Genomic DNA, 13,400 nt, shown 5'->3' on the forward strand with positions numbered 1-13,400 from the left:
GTATGGGAGAGGTGGGGGAGAGATGGAGGGGTGGAAGGGATGGAGGGATGGGAAGATGTAAGGATGGAAGACTGGAGTCAGAGGGAGACAGCAGGATGGAAGCAAAGGTTGAAGGGAGACAGCAGGACGGAAGACAGAGGGGTGGGAGGAGGATGAAGGGATGGGAAGATGCAGGGTTGGAAAACTGAATTCAGGGAGGCAGCAAGATGGAAGATAGAGGGATGGGAGGAAGGTGGAAGGATAAAGATAGAGAAATAGGAAAGATGAAAGATGAAGGCATGAAAGGGAGATGGAGAGATTTGAGATAGAGGGATGGGAAGAAGATTGAGGAATGGGAGAAATGCAGAAGTGGGGAGAAATGGAAGGATGGAAGATGAAAGGACAAATGGAAAATAGAAACTGGAGGGTATGTGGAGGGAAACAGCAGAATAGAAGACAGAGGGATGAGAGGAAGGTGGAAGGATGGGAAAATGGAGGAATTAGAGAAATGGAGAGGTGGGAGAGAGATGGAGGGGTGGAAGATGGAGGGATGGAAGACTGAAATCCGAGGGAAAGAGCAGGATGGAATATAGAGGGATAGGAGTAAGGTGGGATGATAAAAGATGGAGAGATAGGAGAGCAAGAAGATAGAAAAATGAGAGGGAGATGAAGGGATGGGGAGATGGAGAGATAGAGGGATGGGAGGAAGACAAGGGGTGGAGGGAGATAAAAAGAAGAGCTTCTTGGAAAACAGGGGAAATTATGGAAGTGCTGGTCTAGTGAGGCTTGGACCCCTTATGGCAGCTTGGGGTGAAGGGCCAGGATTGGAGTGGGGCCCAGGGCCACCAAATACCACATCCTTTGCTCTGCCCCTGATGGGGCCAGTGGTGCAGAAGGTCTGTGCCCCCACAGGTACTGGGAGGAGAGGGGTACCCTCTAAATCAGGTACCCTTAGGAAGGTACTCTTACCTTCCTAGACTGAGGGTTAAAAACTTACACATCATGTAGATTAAAATGTTCCTGACCTCTCATTAATGCTGGAAGGGAGGCTTTAAAAAATAATATAGCTTACTGGTATTATCTTAGAAGTATGATAGTAAAGCTATCTTTTACTTCTATTTAGCATTCCTTGCACAACATAATATGTACTGAATGCCAGAAAAAATAAAAAGAAATTTCCAAAGAGAAGGGTCTAAGAGTCTTTAAAGGGATTGCCCCAGCCTTGTTTTGGGATAGGGGTAGCAGTGTTATCACAGGTCTGGATGTGCTGGAGATGGACAGCAAGTGTGATAATGTGTGGGAGGGAGAGTTATATAAACCCCTTATTCTTTCTATCCATATCTTATTGCTTTTCCAATAAATAATCTCCTCCTTTTTTACACAAGGGCTGCAGACAACCTGGGAACTGCCCTCAGCAGGGCAACAGCTGCATTTGCCAGTGAAGATGGGGATGACAGAAATCCAAATCCTTCTGATGCTGGGCCAGGTGAGCATGGGATGGAACTCTCCGCTCTCCTTTCCTTCTCCTGTAAAGAGAATTGTAATTTTCACCCCTTTTCCCAGGCAGGAAAAAGAGAACCAGGCAGTGCACTGTTCTTCTGCACTGAAATAGAGCCTGACGACCCATCAGGCTATAAATAGTCCAGGACCTGAGTAGGAGAGAGGGCTGTCAGACCTGGCTAATCCCAGCTCTGTTAAGCCACTTTACCCCCAGCCTCCGAGAAGCTTAAAGCCACAGCTCTGAGCCCAGGTCTGGCCGGCGCCTGGGGAAAAGGGTTCCACTGAACACATGTGCTCCCTGGGGACCACCAAGCTCCACTGTCACGCCCGAGTGCAATCATTTTCCCCTCTGAAAAACAGTGGCAATTTGTCCTTAAATATTCAGCCATGTAAAATAACAGAGACCTGAGCAAGAAGAATCTGAGGGCGGTTGAAGTTTAGCGCCTTGTCTCCATCCATCTGGTTCCAGATTCAGGTCCCAGCTGAAACAATTCCTGTGCATCATATTTAGGCTTGATTCCCCCACCCCAAAAACCATGACCAAATGATTTAGGGTGACTCAGGAAAATAGAAATGCGCCCCATCCCCCAGAAGGGATGGGCAGGCTGCACAAATACATGGCAGGTACCTCTTACCCCTTTCATCATCACCTCGACCCCACCCAGCCCACAGACCCCAGGCTGGGATTTGGTGCTTTAAGCTATGCTAAAATTTTCATTTGCCCAGAAAAAATAACTGGAATTTATTTTTTTCCCAAAGAGCCCCCCCACGATGTGACTGGGAGAGTGAATAATCCACAGTGCTGTTAATTTGTATGGATCTGGGATGAGAACACCCCAGGCTGCCTGCCTGGATTTGCCTTGCACTGGGGGTGTTTCTGCCCAGGAATAACGTGTTCAACTCCCTAAGTACTTGTGGGTTTGTTGCTATAAAATGCATCAGGTCTCCTCTGAAGGTGAGGCTTTGGGCAGGGCAGATGGCAGCCACGAGGAATGCCAGCCCTGATGTCACTCCAGAAGCTCTGCTCTCACTGGGGAAAAGTTCAGGCTGGACACAGGAATAGCTGTAAATTGCTATTTTCTTCCTTCTTCCTGTGCAAAGCAATAGAGATGCAGTCCTTGAAAGGAAGAAATGCAGGGTCTCATGCTGGGCTCATGAAACAGCCTTCAGAAAAGCAGATCAAAGGTGGGTAGGGCAGAGATTGTCCTCTAAAGTGCGGTTTGTGGATAGAGTGGACGCTGTTAAGTTTTCTTCTTCTGATGGTAAGGCTTCCAGCTCCTTCCACACCAGCTTTGGAGGCTTTGCGGATGCTTTGGACTCAGTTCTTTCAGCATTTACCACCTGCTGAAAGTGGAGGCTCAAAACACCAAGACACTGGCCATCCTCTCCCTGTGTGTACAACATGCATCCCATGGGAATCCCGACTGCCGGTGCACATAAAACAGGCATTCCCATTTCAGTTAAACCCCAGATTAGCTGGTGTTAAGACAGGATGGGATTTCCCTCTGAGTGTCCCAGGGGTTTCTAGGGCATGTTTACCTGGGGTTGGCTTTGAGGTCAACCTTTCCAGGTCCCCATATTGATGTGTCATGACTCTCCCTGTGTGTTTGCCTGGCAGCACTCCTGGCCCGAGGCACAAACAGGAAAAGATGATAGAATTAGGGATTCACAGAATGGTTTGGGTTGAAAGAGACCTTAAAGCTCATCTCATTCCAATCCCCATGCCGTGAGCAGGGACACCTTCCACTAGGCCAGGTTGCTCAAAGTCTCATCCAACCAGGCCTTGAGCACTTCCAGGAATCGAGTAGATTTCATGGAACTTTCAATGTGAGCAGGATTTTCAGCTCATGCTCATGTTGTAGGTCTGGAGAGGGTAAATGAAGACAGGAGTGATGGGACAGAAAGGCAGGGGAAGGAGGAGCAGGAGAGTATTTTGAGGTCCTGCACTCAGTGCATGCTTCTGATACCTTTAAATTGGAGCCACAGGTTTAAAAATAAACTCTGGAAGTGATAACAAGATGTTCAAGCCCTCCAGCCACTTGACCAGCTGGGGATGGAGTCTGGTGTCATCCCTGATGGATCAGCAGTGTATCTCATGCAAGGCAGGCTGCACCCAAGGACCCACCATCATGCTCACACTGCTGGGACCTGCCCAGTGAGGTTTTGGTGTAACCACAGCCATCGGGTGTCCAAAGTGGTCTGAGGCAGCAATGCTGAAGGGACAATGCCTAAAGGCCTTGAAAACTGCCCCCATTCATCCTGAGGGTGGGTGGCAGCACGTGGCTCCAGGTGTGCCTTGGGAATGCTCCTCCAGGAACCCCTTTTTCCACCAAATGGCTGAGTTGTGGGGTCAAGGCTGTGGAGGATAAAACTGCTCAGCCTGAGCTGCTGCCCTTCTGGGAAGCAGCCAGGATGAACATTTCCACGCTCTGAAATATCTTTTACCACCAGAGAAGGAGAAAAACACCACTTTGATGAATCTCATCATGGACACTGACATTTCTGGTGCCTGAATGCAGCATCTGTGGGGGCTGTGAGAAGCTGATGCCTTAAATCTCCCTGTGTGCCAAGGAGGGGGCAGACCCCAATCTAGGTCAATCCCAAGTGAGATAAGGCACCTCTGCTCTGTGGTTTAGGGCTGTTTGCAGGATGCCTGGCTGCTCCTGGACCACTCTGGGTTTATAAAAAGCTTGTCTGGTGCTGTATCAAGCTACAACAGATTGATGTGTTTGTTTTGGCAGCTCTGCACATCTCCCATTTAGGAAAAGCCTGATTAATCCCGGGGATGGCTTTTCCTGTAAAGCCACAGCCACTGAGTGAAAAGAGCCCTGGCTGCCCATATCTTTGAATGGCTTTAGTAAAGGTGTTAAAGGGAATACCTGGATAGCAGCATAAGCTCTGGATGCATCCAGAGGGTGAAATGAGGATCAGAGAACTTAATGAGAAAACTTGTTGCTGAATCAACTCCCATCAAAAAGCCCAAGGATTTATTTTAGGGAATAATTTGTTTTCATATGATGGTAGTGACTGGTAGTTGACATCTCCCCCAATCCCACAAAGGAGATGCTGGTCTAAGAGTTTTCTGCAGAGATGGATCCTGCTCAGTGTTGCTGCTGGTTTCTGAAAGATGGTTTTCCAAATTTTAGAGGAACAGAGAGACCAAAAGTCAGGAACTTGAGGGACCAAGTTCACCGAAAGCCTCTGGATTACAGTGAACAGCTGTCGTCTCTCTTCACTGGCATTTCCAAATTGGAGATGTCCCTTTTGCATAGGCAAATCAGACAGTTTGTGACTCTCTACCTAATTCTTTCACCAATGTGTGCATTTTCAGATCAGAGTCAGAATTTTGGGGGGTCCTGATGCCAATTCCCTGTACCTTCTGGGAAATGAGCCCTTGGCACGAACTGCAGGTGAAGACAACAGAGCTGCTCCCATCACTGCGGGCACAGGATGTGCCATCCCCAGATCTGGCTTTGGTTTATTCTCCTGCCAGGGTGGCACTTGGGTCACTGCTGCACATATCCCAGAAAGGCAGAGCATGATTTTCAAGTGACAGGTAGAATATGCTACTCAAGCATTGTGCCTAAGGAAAGCATTTCCAGGACATTCCCTTTTCTGATTTAAACCCGTACAGGCAGGGAAAGGTGCCCAGGCATTTTGTGTCAGGTCACAACATGACCATGGGCTTGGTTTCACAGATGCTCTGGCTCCAACCCTGTCAGGGGAGGTGAGAGGAGGTGGCCCTAATGTGGCATCTGGGGTGAATAATTTGGGTATTTATTATCCATAGGTGGCAGCAGCTGCCTGCGCTGGGCGGATGCCGCCCTAATCCCAAACCTGGCACTGAGTAACTCAGCCGGGAAAATGCAGCGGAGAAGGAGGAGGAGGAGAAGGAGGAGGCGGAGAAAGAGGGAAGGAGGGAGAAAAGGAGGGCAGAGTCTGAGCGCAGCTCCTGCCTGCTCCCTCCTCTGCAGCAAGGGGGCCACAACAGAGGGAGAACCAGGGAAAGCCCTCGGTGGTGCAGGATCAGGCTCTGTAGCACTGTAGAGAGCTCAAGTCTGCCCAGAGGAGCTGTGAATGCTCCATACCTGGAAGTGTTCAAGGCCAGGTTCGATGGGGCTTGGAGCAACCTGGACTAGTGGAAGATGTCCCTGCCCATGGCAGTGGGAGTGGAATGAGATGAGATTTAATGTTATTTCCAACCCAAACCATTCTGTGATTGTACTGCTGTGCTGGGAGCAAGTGCTGCCTTCTTATCCAGGAAGGAAATCCTGCACAATCCGGTGCAGGACGGTGGGAAAGGGGCTGCTGAGCAACTTTCTCACTATGGACCAAATTCCTGAAGCCATTGAGATGTCACACCCCTAGAGGGAATCTGGTAGCAGCATGAAGCCTCTTTGGCTGGGGACTGGGGTGCCCCATTGTCCCCAGCATTAGCAAACATCCATTGGTGATGGCCCAGGAGTGCTGAGGGAGTCCAGAAGCAGCAGCTCCTTCAGTTCCGCAGCCTTTGCTGGCTTCCAGAAATTTCTGCCAAGTACAAAATGACACAAAAGGTTGTTTCCCAACAGCCCACACAAATGGCAGATAACAAAAGCCAATTGCCAGAAGCCAAAAGCGAGATTAAAAAAAAAAAAAAAAAGAAAACACTGAAACGTTGCTGAAAAGAGAACTGAGGGGAGAGTTGCAGTCTACTCAGAGGCTCTAATTAGAGGAAAAACAAAGAGAAAATCTATCCAAATCTTGTCATCTGCTTGCTTTAAAACCACTGATTCCTGATCAATACAAATAAAATATATCTTTGTCTTCTCAACACACCCAGAATAGGCTTTGTGCTGGGAAACCAGACTGGCTGGTCCATCAATCCCTCTAGCTGCTTTGTCCCAGTCATGCTTCTCCCACTGCTTCATTGAGGCAAAATGGAATTGATTTTGGGATGAAAAGCAGAGCAAGGCATGTTTTGCTGGAAACTGATCCCCCTGAACCAGCAAAGCCCTGATTCACCTCCCGTGGCTATGGGTGCAACATCACACCCCCAGTGCTACCTGCTTAATGAACTGATCCTTTAAAAGCAGCCCCAGACATGGGTTTAGGTGGTGTTATTACACAGAGGGACTGGGACAGGGTTGCTCATCCCTGCTCTATCATTAATTTAAGCAATTAGCCCGGTTAGGCTCAGTGGGGTACACAGCCATCCTGTACCCACTGGGGAGAATATACTCCATTAGAGAATATAATCTTTATATCAATACACACTTATTGCTCTGTACATTATTCGAGAAACTGAGGATGGCAGGAATTCTCTTGGGAATTGAGGAGGAACCTGGGAAATGACACTGGCTTCACTAAAACAAAAGTGACTTTTCAGGTTTGAAGCATCAAATTTTTAGCCTTCTTATCTTTCCCTTCTGGGCCAGAAAAATCTCCCAAGCCTGTGCCCTAGAGCTTTCCATGGTGTGTGCAGCCAGCAGGGCTGGGAGCGAATGGCCTGGGAATGCCAGGACCTTGAAAACAAACCACCAGTCAAACCCAGTCATGCGGCACAAAAGCAAATCCTAATGCTGGGAATGGAAACAGCCACGTGCCTGTTGGTGTTTGTATATTCAAAGTCCACCACAACTTTCAGCCAAATCCTTCCCTAGAAAGCGCTGAGTCAGTATCCTCAAAGGGGAAACTGAGGCACGGCTGGAGGAACTTGGTCCTGAGCTGGACCATGTGTGCACTTGTGTTGGCTCTTAAACCTCTGAGGGAGAATTTGAAAATAAACAATTTGCTTGCAGACTTGTGGTGCCAAGGCTCTCCCTGAAGCCATCCCAGCTGATTTCCTGGGAGTGTGCACATGGGCTGTGCCAGGGATGGCATCCACCCCAGTGGCTGTGGCAGCAGTGGTGCCTTCTTCTTGGGTAAGGCGGGGACATCTGGGGACATGGGTCACCTGGAATGTCCCCATGCCAGGGTGCTCCTATCCCGCAGAGAAACACAGTCCCAAGGATAGCTTGGACCTTTTGCTGCCCCGTGAGCTGGGCAGAGAGATTGATGACCTGGAGCAACCCAGCGCTGCCTCCCCTGGTTCTGGCTCCTTGCCCCAGTGCTTAACGAATAACTCAGGATTAATAGGAAAAATTGGGGCTGGGAGAGGAATGAACCTTGTTGTATGGAGAGTTTGTGCCAGAACCACCCCAGGCTGGGATATGGGCTCTCTCCTGTCCCCAGTCCTTAAAATAGTTAAAACATCCCCTTCCAAAAATGGTTTCCCCACGGCTGCACCTGAAAGTGTAAAATTTTATTGCAAACCCCCAGTGTGCTGGGCCACAGGAGTGGCCCACAGGAGCCACTCTGCTCTGGAGTGCCTTTTGGGGAAAAAATAAATGAGTAACCCTTCAGACACAGCAAGTACCAAACTGCCTTTGTGGAGACACTGCAAGGCTCTGGCATCTCTCTGAGAGTTTTGTTCTCAGTCCCAGTTCCATTCCACACGGAAAGCAATCTTCTGTGAAGTTTCTGTGTTCCTCTTACGTGGATACGTTTCCTCATACACACATCCATTGCCTTGGCTCTCTTGGACTCTCACCCTGCACCACCAGTGATTTATGGAACAGCATCTGTGCACTGGTACCCAAATATGGAGGAGTTGGACTGTGGTATGGGCTGTACTTTGGCCTTGCTTCAAGCTCTTTCCTCTGAAATAAAACATTCTCCCCCAAAGCGGACACAGCCCAGCCTGCTCAGAACCCCTCAAACCCATATTTATTTATTCACTTTTACTCCAGTTTTGAAGTCTTTTTAACGCCACACCAGATTTCAGCCACCGCTCTGTGGACAATCGCGACACTCCCCCCCGCGGGGAAGGGGTGTGGCCGGCCACGCCCCCACGGCGATTGGCGGATCCCGCGGGAGGGCGCGGCCGGAGGGCATTTAAGCTCGGCTCCAGGGCGGAGCGGCAGCGCCGCGGCTCAGGCCGTGCGGGCTCACCGAGCGGACGCAGACCCCGCACCCTCCCCGCCGGACCCCAGCGGACCCGCCGCCCACAGCCCAGCCCAGGTGCGGGGGGAAACGGGGCGGCCCGTGGCGATCTGGGGGTTTTTCTTCGAGAGGGGTTGGCGCTCAGATGCTTTGGGGTGAAACTTCTCCGTGCCTCAGTGTCCCCCGCTAAGGATGGCCAGGTTGCTTCTCGCGGGTGGTGTCCCCCACGCAGTTCCAGCTGTTGGGATCTGGCACCCTTGGCTTCCCTGAGCCCTTTTTTTTTTTTTTTTTTTTTTTTTTTTTTTTGAGCTTCCTTGAAGAAAAAGCAGGGGTCAGACTGTGGGAAGAGTCAGCTCCGGGCAGGAAGGTGCTTTGTGCAAGGAGGAGAAAGTTCAGTTCTCTCTAGTTCAGAACTGGAATGAACCACAACAAAGGTGAAGGGTGGGCAGGCTTGTCCCGGCTGTGGGTGATGGGGAAGCTGCCGAGGGCAGGCTGGGGCTGGAAACTCGTGCTGGAACACCCTCAGTATGTGCCCCAGCTGAACATTTCTTTGCTCCTTATGCAACATCCGTCAAGGATTTCATAACTCCAGCTGTTGATACAAGGAGGGGAGTTGGATTCCTTCAAGAAAAACACCCGCGGGGGGTCGGGAAGGGGCTGTGCGGATGTGCCGGGCTGTGCGGATGTGCCGGGCTGTGCTCTGGGCAGGCGCTTGTGTACGAGGGAATTGTGTTGCACGTAGTTCTTAGAGGTCTGTGGATTTTAATCCCTGTGCAACTCTGCGAGCACCAACCACGGTTCCCAGCACGGGGCTGCACGTCCCATCTCTCCAGAAGCCACGATGTTTCCATTTACACCCTTGCAGGTTTCTGGGGTGCAGGTGTGGGTCAGGGGGGTGCTGACAGCTGCCTCTGTGCTCGCAGGTTTAGATCTGCACGGCAACCAGGATCAAGAGCCATGGCATCCATCCCATCCAGTGGCTCGCTCATGGCCACCCACAACTACCGCAGAAGTAAGGGCGGGCTGGGGGCTGGGGTGGTCTCAGGATGCCAGAGGAGCAGGCTGGGGGCTCTGCCAGGGGTTAGGGGGATATGGCTCCAGCAGAGATGGAGCTGAGCTCAGGTCTGTGCTTTCAGCTGGAGCACCGTGTGAGCCTTTGCTGAGAAAAGGGGACAGCCAGCAGTGTCCCTCCTGCTGCCCAGAGCCTCCTTTGGGCCCTGCAACCCCTGCCCAGCCATACCAGGTGGTGAGGGATCTCAAACCTTCACTTGTTGCTAAGGTTGTAGGGAGGGGGAGGTGATGGCTTCACCTTGCGCTGTTGCTATAGAAATGAGCTGCAAAACCAGTCTGGGCAATAGTTGCTACTGGTACCTCTCCTGGCAGAGACTTTCTGGTTTAATGGATTGCTTAAACCAGAGAGAGCTAAAGGATTCCCCTTGAGCTGAAACAAGCAACAGGCTTGTAGCCGTTGGACTAGAACACAGGAATCTGCAGCCTCTTGGCCTCAAGTCATCTGCATAGGCCTTCCAAAGCCACTAAATGATGTCCTTGGGGTTGCAGGTATTCTCCTGCAGAGGTGTTCAGGTGTTTTTCCTGTCCCTGCTCTTGGAATCTCATCGGTATTCCCTTCCTAGTGTTTTTTATTGACCTGGCACTAAACCTGGGCAAGTACTGGAGTGAGCTAGTGATGAGACTGAGCCGTGTCACCTAGGGACAGTCACACCAAGGTCGTGCTTTGCTCCTGATGGCAAGACCAAGGAGCAGCAGTGGTTCTGATGGCCATGATTTCTCCATAGGGCGCCTGAGCTCCACATCCAGCAGCAGCTCCTGCAGCTCAGAGTACTCTGGGGAAGTCACCCCCCACTCCCTGGGTAAGTGCCACCTGTCCTGGCTCAGGGGGGGACTCTGCTCCCAGCCCCTCCTCTGCAAATCTGACTGGAGGTGACCCAGCCTCTCCCATGAGATGAGAGTGGGGTGGCCGTGGGTTGCACTGACCTGGACTTTCCCTGGCATGCACTGTCCCCCAGACCTGCCCAAGTCTGACCCCGGCCAGTGGTGGGCCAGCTTCTTCTTTGGGAAGACGACTCACCCGACCATGACAACCGTGTCGGAGTGCCCACAGAGGTGAGTGTTTTGAGATGACATGGGGGGAGCACCAGTGCAGCACCCAGGACAGTTGGGGACATCCCTGCTGCATCCCCCTTTGGTGAATCCTGACCCCATGGGCCGTGTCTGTGCCCAGAGCACCCACCCCTTTGCTGCAGGAGTCAGCACAGAGCCATAACGCCACATGTCAACACCGGCCTGACCCTCTCTCTGCTCTGTCCTGCAGCTCAGGAGCTCTGCGGGTGACAACAGCACCGATGACTTGTGGCCCGGTGCCAGCCCCGGGCGCGGGACGGAGGCGCCACATCAGCGAGCCCAGCTCTGAGCCCTCAGTGTGAGCCGTGAGCGGGTCGGCGGCTGCTCCGCATCCGGCGGGCACAGCCCCCTCCCCGTAGAGTAGCTGGCTGCTCCAGGGCAAAGCTGCTGCCTCGTGATGGAAAAGTGCAGCAAACCCCGACGATTCCACACCAGCCTTTTTACTCTTTTCCCGGTGTAACTAAGCAGACTTGGTAACACGTTTTATTACCTTGAACTCCGTGCAATGGCAACTAATAAACTTGAGCAGCCTTTTAAAACTCTGTGGGTTATTTTCCCTGGGTTGTTCTTCGTGCGTGGAGGGGAGAGGGCAGAGGGGTGCTGGGGGTATCAGTGGGGCTGGACCAGGGCACAGCACAGCTTCCAATGCAGGAGCTGGTGATGCAGGATATCACGTGCCAGTGTGACTCACCGGTCCGTGTGTGTTTTGTACGTGAGCAGGATCTGGCTGGGCTGTGGTGATGCTGCAAATGCCTCCCCCCACCCTTTTCTCCTTACTTGGCTGCACAGCCTGTCGCTGCTGGCACTTGAACTTGTTTTGCTCCCTCAGCACGTTGCTGCCCTGCCCTCATGCCTCGAGGGGTAGGAGTGAGTGCCAGGACCTGAGCCAGTCTGGTTGGGGCTGGGGGAAGGAACCGAAGGAAAAGTGAGCCTTCCATAGTGAGGGGAGAGATGAGGCTTGCTCAGGGTGTGCATTTTGTGGGTCTTGATGTCAGGCTGGAGCTCGTGGTGTGGGTGGCAGCTCGGAGTGCACTGGATTTGGCAGCCCTGGATCCCAGCTGGCCCATGTGCTGTACTGCTTTAAAGGCTGTTTTGGCTGATTTTTACCTTGAATTAGTCAGCTTGGCTGCTTGATCCTTCTGTTATCAGCCTAGTAGTTGGGAATACAAGAGCCTGCTCGTGCCAGGGAGCACCTTTGTTCCTGCTGGAGGCAGAAAAACCCTGGCAGAGCTTGATTTAAAGGTGCCAAATCTTCCTGCTCTACTTCCAGCCACAGCATGAGGTGTGGGGCTGTCCCTGTGTGCGCCAGGTGCTGCAGCCCCGATGGCAGCTGAGGTCATGGAACCCCCAAGCCATGACTTTTCCCCATCCAGTGCCCCGAGGCAGACAGGGAGGAGGGCAGGGAGCAGCTGGGGAGGGGGGGTTAGGGGGGGCCGGGCTGCTGTGCTTTCTATCTGTGCTGCAGGGGCATCTGAGGTCAATTCTCGCTTTGTTCCTTGTTTCTGGTTGGGAAAAGCGTTGAGTAAGCTTTTCCTTGAGCTCTGCTTCTCCTTGTCCTCGGGGCGGAGGGTCTGTGTCCCTTGTCCCTTTAAAGGGCCAGGACAGCAGTGGGACCTCTGTTCTCCCTGTGTAAGCATGTGCATCTAAAGGGAATGGCCATGGAGGGTCCCAGCAGCCTTAGGCACACAGTTTGGACCTTGGAGGTTGCCAGCACCCTGTGGGTGACCCCCATGTCCACAGCAACACATCACCCCACAACTGATATGATGCAACTTCCAGCCAGGAGGCAAACTGCTGTCTGTGGGGTGGCTCCACTTGTGTGCAGGGGGCTGTGTATCACAAGAGGCACATGGCAGCCTTTAAACTTCCCAGAACACAGGAAAATCAAGCAAAAATAAATCCTTTCTGAGTAAGACAAGACAAGGCTTTTTGTCTGGCTGGCAAGCTGGAAAGCATGGCTGTGGCACTGCTCCAGGGCCTTCTTTGTCTCAGCAAACCCTTTTGGGTGCTGCTCACCCTCGAGATGCCTCAGGGCAGCAGCAGAGTCTCCTCAACTGCTGGTTCCCAGCAGAAGCCCCACATTTTTTTTCCAAGCCTGCAGATTACAGTGTGGACACACAAAGGTAAAGTCAATATTGCTGTATTTGCTTTTTGGTCTCGTGATCAGTGAGGGTCAAGCCCAACAACTATCCCCAGGCACCCAGGGGAGGAAGTGGCAGAGCACAGGTACCAATCCTGCACCCCTGCTTTTCAGCTGGGCACACTGATCATGTTGGATTTACAGCAGTGACTGCAGAACCTGCCTGTGGCTGCCCTTATGCTCATGGCTCCCTGTCCAGTGGAGTAAAACTGCCTGGAAAACCCCTGCTGAATTAAAGGGTGTTTTTCTGAATGTCTGTAAAGTGTCACAGACTCAGACTCCTTCTCTGGTGGGACTGAAGAAACAGGAACAGCCCCCCAGATGTGCTCCCAGGCAGCTTCGTGGTACTGCTGAGAGCAAAGCCTTTGGCACTGCCTTGTTTGCTTGGGCTTGAAAGGCTTTTAGTGCCTTTCTTGCACCTCCACAGCATTCAGACATATTTAGGAAAAGCATCTGACAGCCAGGCAAGTTTATTTTTGTTCTCTTTCCATCTCCACTGCTGTGGGTGTCGGTCTCTTTTCCCAAGTAACAAGTGATGAGAGAAAACTCTCCCTCCACAATTCTATGAAATGGCCTCAGATTGTGCTGGGGAGGTTTGGATTGGATATCAGGACAAATTTCCTCACTGAAAGAATTATCAAGCATGAGAACAGGCTGCCCAGGGCAGTGGAGCCAC

The 13,400-nt window shown here is 51.8% G+C and overlaps 1 protein-coding gene across 1 annotated transcript; it reads left to right on the forward strand.

Moving 5' to 3' along the window:
• The first annotated feature begins 8,437 nt into the window (after positions 1-8,437).
• Positions 8,438-11,123, forward strand: PPDPF (pancreatic progenitor cell differentiation and proliferation factor). The gene is made up of 5 exons (XM_008932721.4): positions 8,438-8,520; positions 9,366-9,454; positions 10,239-10,313; positions 10,470-10,566; positions 10,775-11,123. Exons 2-5 carry the CDS (start codon positions 9,400-9,402, stop codon positions 10,884-10,886), a joined length of 339 nt encoding a protein of 112 aa, XP_008930969.2. The 5' UTR covers positions 8,438-8,520; positions 9,366-9,399; the 3' UTR covers positions 10,887-11,123.
• Positions 11,124-13,400: the final 2,277 nt, after the last annotated feature.

This window comes from Manacus vitellinus, unplaced genomic scaffold, assembly GCF_001715985.3.
Source record: "Manacus vitellinus isolate BGI_N305 unplaced genomic scaffold, ASM171598v3 scaffold_26_pilon, whole genome shotgun sequence".
Classification (NCBI taxonomy): Eukaryota; Metazoa; Chordata; class Aves; order Passeriformes; family Pipridae; genus Manacus; species Manacus vitellinus.